The following is a 20,776-nucleotide window of genomic DNA, read 5'->3' on the forward strand; positions in this document are numbered from 1 at the left end:
TTCGAGCAGTGCTTTTAATTCAAAATAGTACAAATGCACTAACCAATGAGCTAATCTTTATTTTTTCACAAATAAATAGTTTAAAACTTTTAAAAATAAAACGTTCAGAAGTTTTCCTTAACAGAGCCCTACGATATATTGGGCTGTACTCGTATTTCGAGTGATCACTCCTCATAATCATTGAGTATTTACTCAGCGTACATCACAAATAAAATATAGGTTAAACTATTAACATACCAATGCTATGGTTACTTTCTCTTGGCATGAAGCATTTCCATGAGTAAGGTTTGTGTAGGGGCTCCTCCGCTGCAGTGTTTCATATACAAATGTTCTTCACCTCGGCTAGCCAATACATGAATCTCTGGCAGGATCAATAGCAGTTTGTTGAACTTATCCTGAAATGGCAATAAATAACTTTGTATTATATTTTAATATAATAAATTTACATGTTTTAAATAAAGAAACAAATTTTGCAATAAATTATATGAAAATAAAAGATACTGTGCGTCATATTCATCAAAGTGAAATCTATAAATAAAAATTTAAATAAAATAAACAGCATGAACAATGTAAACATTCAGTTTTTTGTATTATGATTTTAATCTAATGACTAACTGGTTTGAATTTCATTATTTTATACAAAAATGTATAATTCTTTCAAGTATATATTTTTTAAATGAAACGTTGATTGTATTTTTAATTTTAAATTCTTTACTAGACATTAAATTTCAGGATTAAGCACCCAAATTAATTTATTATCACGTTTGAGGCGTTAATCATCACTTCTTTATGTTCATTTGCCCTAAAAAGGCAGGAAGAATGAAGAAAAAGTACTTAATTTGAGAGTATATTCAGTCTCAATCATTTTAAGCTCATGGCATCTTCATATATTTTTTGTACCAAAGTAACCGACCAAAAAAACTGAATATTTATCAAATGATTCTTTTGAAAATTAGGTTCACTATTTATTAAAATTTATCCAAGGAAAAACTATAAACTTAAACTAGATCTATCATATACTGATCTCAGTATATTTCCATCCAACTTTCCAAATTATCTACTTGAAGTGAAAAAGTTGAAGTTATTCTCTATTTTTTTTTAGTGCACAACACCGTAGACTGTCCCAGATCTTCTTTCTCTTTTAAACTTCCATGTTGTTGCTGCTCGTTCCACAAGAAATTTCCTATTTCCAGTCCTTATAAGTAGATGCAATTAGCTTAAACTGTCAGTCCTTTCTAGAACAATGATGTTGCAAACTCTCTTATACTTCTAATTCACTTTAGGATTTATATGGCTAACATTTCTTAACGTATTAATTAGTCCTACACTCACTTACTCTTTTAACATGCAATATAATTCACATTATAACTATATATTATTACAAAGTTCTATTTTTATCTTTGGTACATACAACTTAACTTTCTTAGGCATCGTTTAAAAATAAATAAATAACCTTCCTAACTAGTCGCAGGAGGGTTATCTAAGCTTAAGATATTCCAAACAATTTGTGCATGTACAAGTGCTTAAATATTAAGTTCTTTCAATTTTATAGACTGTTTTCCACTAAAGGTAAATTTATTCATAGAAATATATTATTCGATAACAGTTAATTTTATTGCAATTATTTTCATCTATAATCTTACTTTAGGGGCGAAAACTGTGACTCCAATTCACTATTTACAATTAGTATTCAACTTTACTTAAAAACGGTTAACTAAAGATACTTATTTCTCAAGGAACTGAATACGTTTACTTCACCGCTATCTTCATTTTATTTTTTTTTAATACTGTGACTTGTTTTATGCACTCGTTAGTTTTATGAATGGTTATTAAAATTTTGTATAATGAGGTTAGCACTTATGCATGTTTTAAACGTACTTAAGGGAGACAAATTTGAGCTGCGGGCTACCCAGTTTCAAGACTATGCTAACTCGTTCAAAAGACGCTTACTTTGGTGTTTAATATACTTCTTAATTTACAGAAATGATATTTATGTCAAGGAGAGCAGTACTCACAAAATCTATGATACTATAGTCTTCCTAAACACATCTACTGGGTGGAAGATTATTTTCATTACTGGAAGCCACTATTCATCAGTTCACAAGAAGAGGAAACTGAACATTCTATGAAACGAATTCTCTAAAATCGACTTTAATAATGAATTTAAAGATCGATGACTACAAAACTACTAGATTTAATTCTGTTTCATTCAGAAATAGGGTTTCTTTCAGGCTACATCATACTATTGTTATTGATTTTTGATTGCAGAAGAGATGACTTAATTTAAGTCAAAACCACTGCAAACTACAAAGATCTACTTTATGCTGGCCAGCATTTGTTAATGAATACATAGGGTTTGGGAAATGTATAATGTGAAAGAGTGAAAATGATGTTGAACTGGAGTTTGCCTGTGGGTTCGCCAAATCCAAGTAGTTGCACACATCTAACTACCTCTGCAAGCCCTATAAGTACAGGTGATTGTCGGAAGTGTCCATGGTGAGACCGTAGGGAAACAACAAGATCCCTAAAGAGGTAGTTAGTTCAATTCCCTTAACGGAACTGATGATATTAATAGATTACAATATGCAGACAAAATAAACATTGCGCTTTTCACAGTAGTTTAAAATCCTGACCTACTTTTTCTTCTAATTATTTTAATATAGAAGTGCTTTTTTGGGGGGGTAATAATGAAAATGAGTCAGCAGAAAATTCCCACCATTGAAGGAATACAGAAATCTACTAGTTTCAAAAATAGTTGTAGATATTATTATTAAGAAGATAAAACTGACTGCTCAATATAAATAATGCCAGTCATCAAATAAGATATTTTTAATAAGAACAAATTTATAGAATTTTTCAAATATAACATAATAAAATTATTTAAAATCATACTATAATTATATTATAAACAAAAATTATACTATAATTTCTAAATTATTATGCGATTAAAACATAATAAAATATTAAGTTTCTCTTGTTACAATATTCACAGTTGTCAGTTATCATTTTATCAAATAATTAGGTGACTCTAATATTGAAAAGTTGAACGAAAGAAAAATAATCCTGATAGGAATTGACTCAAGAAATTTTGAATCCATTCAAAGTAACCTCCGTAATATCTTTACAAAGGCGCCTTCGTACCCAATTTACTGGTAGGAGTGTTAGAACTGCTTATTTACCTAAAGTTGGGACGTTACAGTGGATAAGAAATGGTTTCAGGTTAAGAAGGAACTTCTAACTCTAGCAAAATATTTCCTCAAAGCTTAGGACATATAAAATTCAACACCAAAAATGATGGAGAAGTTTCTTCATCACTACAACCCTACGCGCTGGTTGTAGAGGAATAAGAAATGGACTTTTTTACTTCATGTGCTTAATTACTTGGAAAACCAGCTAAAATTAAGCTACTTAATTATTTTTTTAAAAGTACTCCCAAAAAAGAAGTAGAAAATAACAAAAAAAAAGCACACTGAAATATCGTTCTATGATTTCAGTTGAGACATCTGAAGAAAACTTGTCTGATCCCCTGGTGTAACGCAAAATCAACTTTCAAGTTTACTGCAATTTTGATGTCCTCACGAAAAATCATTTAGAATTTGGAAAGAGTCACTTTTTAAATCTCTAATTCCGATTTTAAAAAAACAGCTGGTAATTACTAACACTGAGAATTTGCAACAAGAGAGAGGCAATTACGCAGTAATTTTTTATTTTTGTAACCCTTGAATACAGCAGAACTTCACCTGTATCTGTGGATAGGAGGTAAGGCAGTAATCGTGCAGAGCCTTCTGGACTTGTTCATGTCCCTCTTGAACATGTTTCCTATTCATCAGGCCTCTAACATCTGTACATAACAAATTATAAATTAATAAGTGACACACAATGACATTAAAACATCTCTTAACTAGTTTCTAAAAACTGCAAAATCTAATTTACAAATTAATCTAAATTTTAAAGCATCGAGGAGCCGTGCTTATCAATAAATATATCCGCAAAGTTAACATAAAAGTACTTTTTTAAGTCTATAGTGAAATGATGTAGAAGAAAATGAGCTCTGTAAAGTACATGCACTTTGTACTTAGGACGAATATTACACAAATCACGCGATCTGCTTTTAATCTTATAAAAGACTTTAATGTGTTCTTCCTAGAAGAACGTAATTGTTTGTTCTAAAATTGAAATCAGAGTTCAATTTGTCATTCAAATCTGAGAAAAAGGTATCTTCATACTTCTCACTTTTACATGCATTTTCAATAGCTAGTTTCAATCGTTTTAGTTTAAATAATTTGACCTAATACTATTAATATTTAATTTTAAGCATAATTCCATAGTATACCTGGATTCAAGAGGAGTAGGAACTTGATACAGATGTAATCTGAAGGGTCGAATTTGAGGTCTGTCAATTTTCCAGAGATCTCCGTGAAATGTTCACTTAATGCTGGTACGCCCAGCAGACCAAGTGACAACAGATCGAATTTCTGTCCATTCGGCAATGTTGTCTCGTCGGGTAGACTGTTGTGCATTCGTTGGTGCATGTGGTCTAGTACAAGCATATCTGACCATGAATGTTGCAGTAGTTTCATTTGGTCGTCAACCTGATAACATGAAAAAGATAAATAAAAATTAGCCCAACACACTTTTATACAAAAAAAGTTATTAATAAGAGACTACAAAGATTTCAAAATAAATGAATGAGGATCTCGTAAGGCCTATCAACAACACTTCAAAATCAGAACTTTAAAGTTTTTAACGATTAAGTAATAAGACTAACGATCAAAAACACCTTGAGGATACTTTAATGCCTTAAAAACGATGTATTTGCCAAAAAATCTCGGTATATTATCAATATTTATGTGGTATTCTTGTAACTACAACATAAGGCTAAAACACTTAATGGTGGATGGGTACTAACCTTAAAAACAGCTGATGCCGCCGTTAAACAAGGGCGGTACTTTTCAAAATTTGCAAATATTTAAATATGAAATTCAACTATAAAATTACGCAAATGTATTAATTATTATTTTACATTATATATTTAGTTTTTGTTTTTTTGTAAATATATAATCAAAACAATAAATTTAAAAATCTCTATAATACGGGAAATATGTATATATTATAAAAGGGGTTAAAAAAGTGTGTAGTATTGGGTAGTGGTGGTGCTGATTTGGCAGTGTTACAGGGGATACCAGGAAAGTCCTTGCTTGGTGTCCAAGGTTCTTCCTCCTTGAATATGAGACAAAGCACATACCTGGTCCATTCGTATAACTGTAAGTATGTTTATATACACTCATCTTTTTCATTCCTTATCATTCCACCTTTTTACTACGCAACTAATTTATTATCTAATATTTTTGAATATTCAATATTTATGTTTTTCCTGGTTGAATATTTTTAATATTTATTAAATAATTTTCATCTTAATATTATTTTGTTTTTCTTTTTTCTCAGAACTATAAGGTGGCAATGAAAGACAAAAGACCGGGAACTAGTGTTGGCTCCTTTCAAAAGGCAACCAGGAAAAAAAAAAAAACTTTACAAAGAAAGAAGTGATTAATTACGACCGTCATAATGAACCAATCAACAAGGTGATTTTATTATCTAGACTAGCTCAAATCAACATCACTAACTAGTTCTCTTTAATATAACCATCTTTTCTTTTTCAACTATTAGCTATTTAAAATTTCTAATTGTTTCTGAAAATTGTAACGAAACTTTATATTTCATGAAATTTATTATTTTTTTTACCTGTTTAACAACAACAACAGAAAATGGTTCCGATAGTAGAATTATGGTTGATAGCCGAGCGGTTAGAGGCAAGCGCCACAAAGCTAATATGAAATGTCAGTATCACATTTTAGATTCTCAGTCTAAGTCCAAGAATTTTAATTTGTTAAATGATAACAATAAGCTAAATATGTAAAAGCTATCCACGATTTGAAGAAAACAGAGATCTAATTGGTGATTAAAGACTAAGAAAGGAAAAGGTCATGGTTTCTTCAAGATCTGAGCAAGAAGATGAAGTAGGTTTGTAAATATATATTGGTACGGTTAATCCTGCAATCATTGATGTTTAATACAGAAAAACTTGTTAAGACTATATACGACCGAAACATCAAGAAACACCATGTAGCAACTCTGTGATCTCCTAAGGGAGAGGTGACTGTTACAGAACCTAGCATCTTAACCAATTACGTTTATGTTTAGCCATGATAATTATAAAGCCTAAAGTTATTATGTCTTCTCTACGACTCGGGGCTTTGAAGAAAATATGGAGATCGTTCAAATTAGAAATATAATTCCTTTAAATTGAAAATAAATACGAAATGTATCAAAATTTGACATTATTAAGTGATTACAGTATACATCAAAAAATATCCAGACACTCATTAACTGATAATCACCTAAAACATTCAATACAGTTAGCATCTCCAAGAACTAATCCTAATACAGCAGACTTGGCAAAAAACTACCCAATAAAAAGCCAAATTTCATAATAACATGTTCTTTACAGAGAACATATAAGGTAACAAAATTTAGAGCTTGTCATGACCCAAAAAAATTTCAACTCTCAATATCTTCAATACTTATGGATCTCTACACAAAGAAACTATAGTTTATAATTGAGAAAATTATAATATCCTAACCTGAACGTTTAAAAATATTTTTAAACTATAAGAACCTAAGTTTGTACTTTTATTTTATTCATTATATTATTTTTTAAATTTCCACTACTGACTATAATGAAAAATGTGCTTCTTGAGTAAAATTAATAATAATCGGCCTATAAATAACATTTTTTCACATTTTTGTTTTATTAAGTATGTTGGAAAAGTTGTAAGTGGCGCGCATGATTTCTTTTTGTTTACAGATAGTGGCAAAAAGATTGGGTCTAAATGGTTGTAAAGAGCAGGAGCCATACGGTTATTTATATAAAAATAAAAAGTGCATAGAAATGGTGAACTTACTAGTAAGTATCTTTACTAAGTTATCTTTGTGCAAAATACCAAAAAATATAGAAGGAAATAGAATGTATCTATTTTTGGATACATTTATATCAATGTATATGACAACAAATTTTACAGAGAAATATTTGCAAGTGTTAAACGAACAGGAACTATAAAATAGTAATCCCAACAATAAAAGAGAACATTATGGCATTATACCAAATAGTTAGATAAACTTGTATTATATTGATGCTATTTGTGCATGAATCCAGGAGCCTATACTTATTTTCTGACGCAATGGTTTCTATATATTCTAACATATTTATATTATTTACGTTCATATTTAGTAAAAGGTTTCCTGTATTATATTTTCAAGTCAGTTATTATCATAGTTTCCGTTATAACATAATTTATAGAAAGATGAGGGCAATAAATAAATGGAATATTCCTTGCAACAGATCGTTTCCAGAGTTGAAATTATATTACAATTCTTTTTCAACTATGCATCCATTTTAAACCCAAGGTTTACATCTTAACATGTAAAATAGTGCCAATAAAGTGTAATTCAATTTTGATATGAACGTAAATAATAACGCTTAACAGAAATTATAGGTAAAAATAATTTATACTCAAATAATTGAATAATTCAATGCACTGTTGTCAAAAATGTATGGCTATTGCTTGGAAATGTATCCAAGAAAAAACTTCCAATTAAATTTGCAACAAATTCCATCTTAAGAATTGCAAAATTTGCAAGGCTTTGAGTAATTATAAAACCGACAAAAATAACTATAAAACAAATACAACAATAACCAAACCAATGGAAACACCATCACTTCGTAAATGTCACTAAAACAGGCACACATCTTAACCAAGAAAACTTTTGTTAACTAGAAAAGAAATTTTAAGCTTTAAATCCAAAAAAAAATAACAAAAAATGCTAGACACCAGATATTATACATCTAGCCAGAATCCTTAATGACAAGATTACTACTTCAAGAGAAATGCCTATCTGATGCATAATAGCCCACGATAAACAGAAACTTTAGTACCAGCAGCAACAATAAAGTAAAAAAGTAAAGTAAACGCCTATTTTTTCAGGCGGGGCTTAACGCCCAACTACCAATTAGGTGTCGTGGACGGAGGAGACTAGTAAACATACTTTACTGCATAATTTCTTGTATTAACCATTAAATAAAAATCCAAGGTGTCTAGACCGGGAATCGAACCCCAGGTACCACAATACATATTTAGCTTCGCAGTTCTCGCCTCTAACCGCTCGGCTACCGTGGCGCCTCCAGCAGCGACAATATATTTTTAACTAAAAGAAAAACATTGAACACTGAGAGACTTTGCATCATTCCAAAGATATTCCATTCACACACCCAAGGCTTTGCGCTCAAAAAGATTTCTTTTTGTACTGACAATAATCTAATAAAAGTAAAAAACAACTATTTCCAAGAATACTCAATTTCTTACACAAATATCCTAACGTTCGAAAATACTTTGTAAATAAATAAATGTGTTAAGAGATTAGTAAATTAATATACAAAAATTAAACTGTATTATACATAATTAGAGAGAGAGAGAGAGAGAGAAAGCTAGTTGGGAAGTTGAGCTTTGCAAGCAGAGCAAGAACTATGCTAATACAATAGAATGGCAGCCCTTTAGGGAAACAGCACCCCTAGTGGGGTATTGATCATAAAGGGACAGACCTAGTGGCCCACTTTATCCACTAGTTTAGGTCAAATTAAATTGTAAAATTATCAATCAACTCTCTCAATTTTTTGTATCTACAATAACAATAACAGGGCTTTTTTTTAAAAAAACAATTACATATATTTTCGAGTAATAATGATTGAGCTAAATCAAAAGTTACGTTTGCTTTCAATGTCATGCTCTAAAATAGAGGAAAAAGCTAACAATTTTCTATTAAAAAAAAATGCTGAAAATTTTCATTCAAAATTTCTTATTTTTCAACTGTTTATATGAAATTGCATCCAAATAATTATAAAATAAATGTTGATAAATTAAAGAGAAAAGAAAAAACAAAAATTGATAGTAAATAAACGAAAAAAAAAATAATCAACATGACTGCAACAATGCACAGGGATATTTCTTAAAATGCATTTTTTAAAAAAAGCTACTTAATTACAAATTAAACAAAAAAAAAAAATTAATTACTGCGAACTGGGCAAAAGAAAAAAAAAGAAAAACAACATTTAGGAAAAATAAGTTTTGAAAAGAAAACTCACATCAATGTGGCAGATGTTCACTTTCTTCTCCGCACGTCTTTCGTTATTCTGCAATTTCATACTAATATCACTACTTTATTCAACTTTATTCTACTAATAATTATTAATTAATAATTAATACTTATATAATTTAAAGGGGTCATTATATAAAAAAAAGAAATGGATTATATATTTTTTTAAATCTAGATAAAAACCAATTATTACTGCCAAATGTCTTTTTTAAGTAAATGATGTGAGTAACAAAGAAAAAAGTCTTTTTTTTGGGGGACAAAAAACCAAAATTCTGGGACCTTTTTTACTAAAACTTAGTGTGACTGTTATCACGATTAACTATTAAAATTTTCTTTTAATTGGTTCTAACATTTATTTAAATATAACTGTTAATTTAGGCACAATTGGGAACGGAGAATTATCTGATCGGGAGTTACCAGTAAAATTTGTGAGGTTGAAAGAATAGGGATGAATGCTGCCTTACTCAATTAAGGTTACAAATATTCACTAACTTGGAAAACCAAGATGGAAGACAGTTTTTCTTTTTGGGAGGTGAAAACTTTAATCGAAGTTTTAGTTGTTGAAAAAGCAGAAACAGAGACAGCCTTGAGAGTCAGATTTGGGTGCTATACGAGTGGACCACAATAAACCGGTACCTTACTATTCAGAACGGTTTAGCAAAAGCTCAACACGTCGTTTTAAAGGATATAGAAAGGAACATCCTCTGAAGTGTTCGTATCATTACCTGACAATTCGATGAACAATAGAACTACTGAATCAAACTTCTCGTTGCTCAATTCGATGCAAAAATTACAACTTTTTATCCCATTTATCCAACTATGTTACAAGACAACTGATACAAAATCATGCATTATGTTCCAAAACTTAAATATTTGACCCAAAATAAAATGCAATAACATCATGAAATTGATATGTTAATCATTACCCTGCTATTCTCCTATTTTGGGAATATCATTTGTTGGGTTCGGCCAAGATATCATTCCAAGTTTTATTTTTTTGATTCCAAAAATCAATTATTTCAATGAAGAGCACATAATTTCAAAACAAATACACAAACACTTAGATTTTTTTTTTTTTTAAATTTAAGACATTCTCCTGTCAAATATGTATTGATATATTATAAAAAGATTTGATCAAATTGTGGAGTACCATTAATTCATGGCCATTTACTGACATTATCTTTCCACCAAATCTTCTTTAGAACGTTTTTTTAAACCAATATATTGAGACCAAATTAATAAATTAACGATGAACTTGCGCGATTAATAAAATACAAAACAAAAGAGCAAAGAGGAGAGCTTAATAGTAAATTACAAGATTTATGCTATCCACGATTCCACTTAATATAAGAACCTACCTAACCTGTTATAAAATAACTAATGTAATTACAATAAATAGTTTATACTCAACATTATAATCATTCGAATAATAACAATAAATGAACTCTTATTATTTAAAGTGAACACGCTACAGTCATTTACAGTTGAAAATATAGTTTAATCAATACATAAAATAGTAGGATCAAGACAAAAAGTAAATTTAGTAACTACATCCTGCCGTAAAAAATGTTTTTAATTTTTTTTTTTTTTTAAATATAAAAGCTATTATGTTATAAAGAGTTATTATTCTAATACTTTATTCCTTCTTATTTTTACATTTATTCTCCCTATCTTTTTTTAAATTGAAGTCCTCATTGCTTTTTAAAAATTATAGTTAACAGGTAGGTATCAATCTGTTTTAACACATTTTATGAGGGGTCCATAATTTGGAAGTGATGAGTCTTGAAATATCTTGTCGAGACTCAAAGAAATATTACATGAATCACATTCAACTTAACTGACTCTATGTTCTTACATTCATCACTTGTAACGCCATTAAAACTGTAAACTATGCATCTGATGTGCCTTAAACGATACAAGTAAAAACCGAAAAGCAAAAAACTCCGAACTAAACAAAACTTATCACATAATATAAGTATATATCTATTCGGTATTTGTTTTATTAAAGAGAAGTACAAAAGCCTTACTGTTCTGTCGAAGAGAAAGGAATAAACTTTTATTCAATTTAACTATTATTATTATTATTAAATTTATTATTAAATATGTATTGCTGAGTTGTTTATCATGAGTCCTGATATTGCCCAAACGGGCTACAGTTTTAATAATTCAAAAGCAGAAGATGAATTCTTAAAAACAAAATACTATGCACTGATGGTTAGGTTATAGAAGTTAGAATTATTAGAATAAGTTTAGCTAGAGAAAGGTGAAAATTAAGAAACGAAATTGCTATGATTGATTTAAATATCACTTTCTAGAAATTATTTATCATGCGTATTGATTAATGTACTTACAATAATTGTTCCCATAAATAGTAGTGAAATGGTAGGCAACCTTGTTGTAGCTACTTTGAATGCTTGTAAGTTTTAATCCATTACTTTGATTTAACCTTAGAAGTAGAATTTTCCAGAAAAATATTCAACACTATCGCGTAAACTTCATTAGACACTAAGTATTGAACACTATCGCGTAAAACTTATTAGACACGCAACCACACATCGTCACGTTAGACATACAGTATGAGCGAAGGTTTCACTAAGGTTACAAAACAGGGTTGCCTATATAGTATTGCAAACATATTTTATAATTTAAAAGTGTAATTATTGATATTAAATTTAACAATTAAAAATTTTTAAAATTATTTTGTTTTATAATTAATATAGAAATAAAAAACTAGTAATAAAGTGTACTTTTAATAAAGCATATGTACATCACTTTCGATTACCTCAATAATTGAATTTTGAACTTCGTTCAATAAATTAGTGCAATAATAATTATTTGGAGATTGACGAAAAGAAAAATTATTAATTTTTGTTTTTCCTATGCAATTTCCGCTATGTTCTGAAAGTACTCGAAATTTCGTTCCTTCCTGGGACTCCTGCTCGCCAGGGTTTTTTAAATACCATATTTTATTGTGTATGTATAATGCAGAACTGAGTTGATCTATGAATTAATGAAAACAGATAAATAATGGTAGCGAAATAGAGAAGATAAAGACGTAGCCTTCTTCTTGAAAACTTATAATAATTATTACTCTCAAGGAATTTTTACTATATGGGTTTTGGAAAGTTTTTTTTGAGTTCAGAAAACTTAGATGAACTTTAGATTACTGCTTTGGCAGAAGGCTGACTAATCTTCAGCTGTTTAATATTGACACAAATTCCGCTAACCAATTAGATCGGCTGTGGGCATTACAAGAGAGCATTAGGTAAGCCTCCTCCTAATTCTTGATTAAAGTTCTGTACTACTGATGAACAAACAAACAGACGGAAGTTGGTTGGAGTTAAGACAGAGAATCAAGCTGTGCGTCGTCGTTAGTTCCTTCTTTTACTCATAAGACAATTTTTCAAATCTGGTAATGGAATTTTCCAAATTAAGCTTCTGCCTTGGGAAGCATTTCAATTTCAAGTTTCTCTGCTTACTGAGAAAATGTTTCTATGATGAAAATTATAAGTGAAAGAATCTTCTTTTTTTTTTTTGTTGAAAAAATGAAGAGGCCGGTCAAAGAACGATTACAAAGAACAATGAAAAATAAATAAAAGAATAGGTTTTTGACTAGAGAGTTTGTCTAGTAATAGTGAGTTGTCCGATACACGTGGAAAGAAGGCTACAAGGGAGTAGATTTGTGGTGCGCACGGCCACAGGGCAATAGGCTGCCCCACACCGTCCGGTCCATCTCTACCTGACCGCCACAGCCACAATCATCAGAAGAAAGAACTACAAGCGAGCAGAGGGATACAGTGCCCCCTCCCCTTACTACTTACTATAATATACAAGTGAAGAATGAAGCAATACTCCTAATGTGAAAGCATAATCTGGCCTTGGATACATCTCTTGTTGTATCCAATCTAAACCTGGTTACTAGACAAGGAATTCTCATCTACAGTAAAGACACGGAACAACACCAATATATATATAAAATTAGAGGGAAAAAAAGAGTAGTAATGTAGTTATGAAATATAGCCATGACGTGGTCAGATGTTTATTATGTCTCTCTAGATACATTAAGGTACAAGAACTCAATGCGTAAAGAAGAGAAAATGATAAAAAAAAAAATATTTTTTTAAAACTCAATGGCGACTTTGTTTACAAAATACTCTTATTCACAAAATTTTCTTCTGACAGCTGATATAATATTCGCCTTAAACGATAATCACTACGATTATAGAACATCCCTAAAGAATACATTCTATAATCTAGTAGAACAGAAAAGGCATTCAATTAATTACTAATTATTAGTAATAAAAAAAGTAAAGTAATGTGTATTTATATCCATCCAAGATTTGGTCAGCAAATCGAAACCAGAACCTCAAAATTCATCATTGCTTTGAGATGTTCTTTCTCTTTCCTCAATGCTCATTTGTTTTATGGCTCCCATTACTATCTTTGTTAATGAATTAATAATGATTTGTTAAATGAAATTACTTCGCGTCCTAATTCAGTTCTGTCCAGCAAGTGGACTAAGAGATCTCCTGCCTTCAAAGATTAGATCTGTCAGGATCTATCTTCCAAGAGTGAATTTCCCTAAGAAATGTAAGATTCTGTGATACTTTAGATTTGTGAAGAATAAATTACTCTTTCAATACACAGAATATTTCTTCAAAGCTACTAGAAAATTCTTCAAATGATATCAGCATAATTTTCTGATAGCATGGAATCTCCGACCGATCTTTGCTAATCTCAAAAGTGGATTAACCATTTCTTCCAGGATTTGGGCGGATATCCTGGCCTATAACAAATGATCAACATTCCAAATAACACAAACTCTCACACATTTATATATATGACCCACAGAGAAAGTCGATGTAGGTAACTACTTAGGTACAGCTACCTCAAAGACAAACTATAGTTTCTAAGTTTTAGGTAACTTCCAAAAAACAGTTCGAGAATTTTACATGTATTGCCATTTCTGAACTAAATAAAAAACAAATTTTCTTGGTAATGCTAGTTGTGATATCCTGGGAACGGAAACGGACATTAGCTAATCTGGGTAAAATACAGTTTTCACTCACATAGGTCAGCCAAGATTACCAATAGCAAGACAATTACACATTATTAATCACTCCTTGAAGAAGACGATGTATCTGGGGACTCTGGCTGAAAGAAATGCAATCCACGTAGATTTCAAATATCAGTTCAGTTTATATAACTGCGAACATATCAAGACTATGAAGCTTTTTTGATTCGGCGTCTCGCAATTCCATAAACTTTCCCTGAACTTTGGGCGTTCAACCGTCCCATTTGCGGCCATCATGTCAACGAGAATGCTAACAACCCGCAAATTTCTTTCTGCAGACTAAATCAATCAGACCAGTTAGGCCTGGCTTCACTAAATATAGGACAAAGAAGCTACCGGAGTTAAACATTTTGTGAATTTGCATCTAGCAAGCCTCAACTGACTTTTCTAGCCAGTTGGATCATAGTTTTCCTTGAGCTTGGTCTTAAATGTCTTGTAGAATCCTGGAGGTTTTGAATTCGTTTTGCTGGCTGAAGAGTATGCAGGGCAATGAGTGGCTTTAAGTGTTCTTCCTTGTGTCAACTCTGTAGAAGCTACAATTGCAATCTAGACAAACTTCATCCAAAAGTATTTCAATCTTCTTCTTCTTCCCTAATCTCTAAGCCTCCTCCACAGATACTAGCGAAATCCCTACTAGTAAATTTTTGTCATTATTATCCGTAAAAACATGTCAATCGGTCTCTGCTTCCTTATGATTTGTTACTTCCCTAAGTAGCCCCTCGGCATCTTTCTCTAATTAAGTGCTTTTTTCGTAATCCACAAACCTTAGCCGCTTTCTGCTGGTGGAGGAGAGAGAGCTGTACTTTGAAACTACAGTATACTTATCCTTCTGATCCAAATAAAGGAGCAGAGTTCATATTGTAGCTAGTTCATACTTTGTTACATTCTTTAATGTAACTTAATTGTAGCATTAATTATTTCCAGGCTCGGAGTCTTTCTGAAACATCTTCAACTATAGTTTCGAGCTCTAATAAAACTCTTATCAAGGAAACTAGTTTTTTTTTGACCTCATAAAACATTTCTTATTAAAACAAGCTTGTTTTTTGGGAAACTACATAAATTTACACTTATTTTTAATCGATATGATTATCGATTGATGTATCAGGTTTGAACTTTTTTGGCTTAAGTGAGAAAGTGAACAAAAAATAATTCAAAGAAACTGACGTATGTATACCAGAAAAAAATACAGGTTCACTTTCAATATTTGTGGATGTGAAAGATCCCCTTTTGAACATTCCAGGTATACAAAATTTATGGCGATATTAAATGAGGACTTTAAAACAGTAAACGTTGTAGTGTGGAAGGAGAAAAGTCTCCCTTAGGCGTAGCCAATTAAAATTCTGGTAATGCTCTTAGAGTGTGAGCAATCTAGAACCATGGTTATTCAGAAAGTAAAAGAACATGTTAGTCAGTCTGTCAGACGAACAAACGCACAAATCTGCACAAAATAAATACCAAACAAACCATTTGAAAGGAAACTTATACCAAACAACAGTATCCCGTCCCCTCCTAAAATTGTAACACTGTTAAAAACCAGTAAATATAAACGTCCCACTGACCCAAATCTGAACCCAACAGACTACTTTTCAACAAGAACCTCCCCAAATATATGTCAGGTTTCAATACTCTATGTGATTTTGCTATGTGAGCGCACCTTTACCTGTGTGTTATTGAAGAAAGCAAAGCCCAAACTATATCTAGCCGCTTTTCTAGTGGGGGGACAGGTAAGAAAGATTTATTGACTAGGTGTACTGTGTGGAAGGAAACATTGAAGAACAATATAGGAGTCTACAGACCATCTTGCCTTCAAGATTGACCGCCATGACAGAATCTTGTCGTCCAACACAATTTGACACACTTTTACTTTGACTTTTGTGTATACCAGATTTGCTTACAACAAAGGGCCAACTTTTCATTATGAATTTTCAACTAAACTAAGACATAATTGCTCAGCATGAAACAGCCACAACATTCTCTTGAAGCCCATGTTTACACCATTTAGACGGAACTAATTTTTCTACAAACTAAGAATGTTTACTATGAAGTTCCTACCACAATCTTCTTCCATTTTTATCTCTGACTGATTTCTGACCATCATTCATGAGTGATAGTTTGGTGTAGAGATTTCGGCTTCACTTAAGCTTACCTCTTTTTTTTAACTGATTAAATTACCCCTAAAGGTGGAAGTAAGTCCGAAACCGATCAAGAATACAATAAACATGCTTGATACAATGGTGAAAATCAAGGATATTATTATCTAATCCCATTCTCCTTAATATTTCTTTTGTTTTAATTAAAGACGCAAGTGAAGACATACTTATTTAACACTTATAAATGCTATTTCCACGTTAAAGGCGCTTAACTTTAACGAGGAACAACTAACTGCTGGCAATATTGTTTTTTCCCCCTTATTTTGTAAATATTTTCAACTTTTTGAACCTGAATCAGATGTAATCCAATAGGGGCAGAGTTTCCCTCACATGTAACGCGATTTATTCTAACTGCTTTTGCTGGAGACTGAGATCTTTTGTGTTCGTTCGATGGATGACGGTTAAAGATTTTGGCTTGTAGTTTATAATTTTTAAAATGTTTTGAATTATTATTGTTTGTTTAAAAGAAAACTGCACTTTAATTTTTAATAAGTTTTTACCATCTCTGTATTTTTTTGTTTCGATATAATACATTTAACTTCGTGTAAGTATTATTCCTGCTTCTTTATCCTTTGTTAAGAACATTTAGCAAAATTTCAACGCTTGAAAGTGCGTTTCTTCTCAGTGGCTTTATTATGATACGAAGTACTGTGTGGAAAGGCGCCACGGTAGCCGAGCGGTTAAGAGACTAGACCCGCAAAGCTAAGATGTATTGTTGGTTAGCAGGTTCGATTCTCCCGTTCTAGGTCTTGAATTTTATTTAATGATTAATCTAAGAAATTTATAGTGAATTGTTTTGTTAGTCGCCTACGTCCACGACACCTAATTTGGTAGTAGGACGTAAAGCCCTCCTGAGAAACTAGACCTCGCTTTACTTGACTTTTACTCTGTAGGAGGTTTCATCTCAACGAATTGTTTAAGATCAACAGTAATGAAAACATCTAAATTCAAACTTTGAAATTCGTTGTCATTACCGTAAGAGAAAGACTCTGTGAGTGTTCCCACCACAGTTTTTGTAGTCGAAGAAGAAAGTGTATGTCAGAGTTGAACGCATACCCTAAAGTTATTATTAAGGATGAACTGACAGACTTCAATGCCATGTTAGGAAATGATGCCGAACAGAAAGAAAGAGGACAAAAAGAACAAAGTCCACTAGAAGTTCCCAAGAGGCGATACAGTAATAGTGCCGGACATGGGACATATCTCAACATTAACTTCCACCTTCCATCATCGTGAGAGAGACGGAGCTGCGCTCTAAACAAATTTGAAATGCATCCTTTTTTTTTTTTTTTTTTTTTTTTTTCATCTTCTAACAGCAGTAAATCATTACCTTGTGGAGGAGCCAAGAATAAAAACAGTTTGATTTCTTTTCTCTTGGTCTCCGGAGTGGGGAGTTTCTCTTGTTTTTGAATAAAGAGAAGAAGGAGGTGGGGGAGCCATTCTTCGAGTTGCCTTGATCCAGCTCCCCACTGCGCTGGGAATGAGGCCAAGGACCTCACTGGACCGGCAACTCGCCGCTTCATCAAGCACCCATCCCCCTCATTACTCTAGCTTTTACTCATTTTCCTACTTTTCCAACGACTCCCATCTCCAGCTGTTCTTCTCCTTCACCATTAATCCTTTGTTATGTAATCAACTTTTCCACTGAATTATCTTCTTTGTATTTTTGTAGATAATTTTGTTTTATCTCTAATTTAAATGAAAATCTTTATTCAAAACCAATAGTCCTCATTATCGAGATTTTTTTTTTAAATTAAATTCCTTTAATTTTTCTATTTGAACCTATTTTAGGGGAGTTCCCAGCAAATTTTAAGGCAACATGATAGTGCTGACTGTTCTTAGTTTCTTATTCTTTTGAACATATATTTTTCGTTTCAACTATAGTTATTATTTTCATGTAAATTATAAATGAAATCCTTTATTTTCTAGTAAGTGTTATAACTGTGACATATTTTTCATTCAGAGTTTTCCCAAATTTGTCTTATCTACCATAAATCAAAGTGAAAAATCCAAATAAGTTTAAATTTAACATTTTGCTAATTTTCCAAAAAAAGGATGTTACAAAGTACTTACTTTTTAAAATTAATTATTTTGATGAATATCGGCAAACCGGAAGTGAATAGTTTTTTTTACGTATTTCTCAAAAACAGCTCTTTATTCCTGAGTACTAAATGTGTGGAAATTAAGCTGGCCGACTACTTAAAGAATCAATTTTACAGTAATTTGATATTTTCTAGAAAACGAGTCTAAAGATTTTCTTAGTGACAAACTGCATGTAAATATATATAGCAGAATTATTACTTTTATCTGTAAAAGTTTTCCCTGTAGATGAGCTATTATGTACGTAGATTAGCTAAGACTGAAAAGAATGGAGTACCATGTAACTTTGATGACCATAAACCAGCTCTGCAGCCTCAAAAACTCCCAAGAACCGTAGGCAGAATCGGTTGGAGACTCTCAACGACTAACCCCCCCCAAAATTGACCCAAATTAAAAGAATTCTAACAAAAACTCTAACTCTAAAAAAAACCAGTCCCAAAGCATCTCTCAGTATCAGCATCATCCTCTTCAGGTGAGCATGGAAACAATCAACTACTTCGTAACTTCCAATATGAAGAAGACAATTGTTTTCTACTAACGGGGTAGTCATTTCCTCGGACAACCCTTGCCCCATACATATAAATATAAAAACAGAAAACATACTCGTATATCCGGCATCAAAACTATTTACTATTTAGTAAATAGTTTTGTTAGTTCTAACTTGGAGCTAAAATATTGATGAAAATTCTCGTCAAAATAAAGTTGGCCATCTGTTTACAAAAGAAATAAAACTCACTAGTTTGGTTATTTCAGAACACGTTAGTACAACTATGTTCTATTTCAGTTACTAATTATAGAACAGGTTATCTATTAAAAATATTGGCTGTATTGCAATAATCCAATAATTGCGTAGATTACTGATTTAGAGGATGTTTAAAGGTGTCCAAATTATTTATTCAATCATTATAAAGAATATCGTACTAAAACTATTATTATAAAATATAATTACTTTAATTTCAAGGTAGTAACATTAGTTTTGTGTGGGTATTGCGTAAGAGGTGCAACAGCCGCTCTAGGAAACAGGTGCTGTAAAAATGTAATACAAATGTAATAAAAACAAACAAACATGTAACTTGTTTTTTACAATCAATTGGTTAAAAACATACACGACCATGATCAAATGGTGTCTTCTTTTCTATTTCCGCTTTTATTTAAAGTTAATTATCAGGCGATCTTTTATTTCTTGAAGAAAAGAAAAGAAATGTTTGTATAAATTCGGTTAGCCTTCAAATTAAATAAGGCAGTGTTTAAAATCTTAAAATTGCAACATTTGTCGCAATAAACCAATTTAAAGGTTAAACAGGGAACAGAAAATATTAAACACATGAATTCTTTGGAAAGTCACTCGTAAAAATAGAATCCAAAATGACTCAAATGATCCAAAAAAATAAAATAATAAATTATAACAGAATTTTAATTCTTCAACTTGTAGCATCACAATTTGGAATAAGTACGAAATTTCATATGAAACTCTGAGTCACACCTTAAAACCAAAGGGGGATTGCGCTCTGTCATAAGCTCAGAGTAAAAATAATATTTTAATACTTTTAATTGTTAAATTATTCAAATAATCTGTTTTAAAATAACAAAGTTTTTTATCTATCAAGTGATTGTAATATAAAAAGTTCAACACTTGGATTTAAAAAAAGAACTAGTAAAGTAATGCTTACTTCTTCAGGCCGGCTTTAGGTCCAACTATCACAAATTAGGAGTCGTGGCCGAAGGCGATTAGCAAACATACTTTACTATAAATTTCTTATTTTAATCATTAAATAAAATCCAATACCTAGACTAGGGAATTGAACCCACTAAACCAACAATACATCTTAGCATTGCGGGTTTAGTCTCTTAACCGCCTAACATACTTTACTGTAAATTTCTCATATTAAACATTAAATAAAATCCATGGCCTAGACCTGGGGAACTGAACCCACTAAACCAACAATACATCTTAGCATTGCGGGTCTAGTCTCTTAACCGCCTAACATACTTTACTGTAAATTTCTTTTATTAAACATTAAATAAAATCCAAGGAATCGAACCCACTAAACCAACAATACATCTTAGCATTGCGGGTCTAGTCTCTTAACCGCCTAACATACTTTACTGTAAATTTCTCATATTAACTATTAAATAAAAATCCAAGGCCTATATTGGGAGAATCAAACCTACTACCACAAAGAACTACGTAAATGTTTTTTTAAACAAGGTCTTACTTATACAAAATAATAAAAATAAAATATTT

General features: G+C 31.3%; 1 protein-coding gene and 1 long non-coding RNA gene across 5 annotated transcripts in view; one reads left to right on the forward strand and one right to left on the reverse strand.

Annotated features, from left to right (window-relative positions):
* The window catches only part of ftz-f1 (ftz transcription factor 1), a 355,962-nt gene that overhangs the window by 10,966 nt on the left and 324,220 nt on the right, over positions 1–20,776 (reverse strand). For 3 of the 4 annotated variants that reach the window (XM_074119982.1, XM_074119981.1, XM_074119984.1), the window contains 4 exons: positions 9,197–9,244; positions 4,334–4,592; positions 3,741–3,841; positions 238–395 (listed from right to left, as the gene is read on the reverse strand). In XM_074119982.1, the coding sequence (XP_073976083.1) occupies positions 249–395; positions 3,741–3,841; positions 4,334–4,592; positions 9,197–9,244 (555 nt within the window). In that variant the 3' untranslated portion in view covers positions 238–248. The remainder of the gene's footprint in view (positions 1–237; positions 396–3,740; positions 3,842–4,333; positions 4,593–9,196; positions 9,245–20,776) is intronic. The other variant, XM_074119983.1, reaches the window with a different exon arrangement.
* LOC141450002 (uncharacterized) lies at positions 4,953–7,394 on the forward strand. Its single transcript, XR_012455852.1, has 3 exons — positions 4,953–5,264; positions 5,446–5,582; positions 6,866–7,394. It is a non-coding gene; the product is annotated as an uncharacterized lncRNA (long non-coding RNA).

This window comes from Rhodnius prolixus, unplaced genomic scaffold (assembly GCF_049639745.1).
Source record: "Rhodnius prolixus isolate KJV_2025 unplaced genomic scaffold, Rpr scaffold_2, whole genome shotgun sequence".
Taxonomy (NCBI): domain Eukaryota; kingdom Metazoa; phylum Arthropoda; class Insecta; order Hemiptera; family Reduviidae; genus Rhodnius; species Rhodnius prolixus.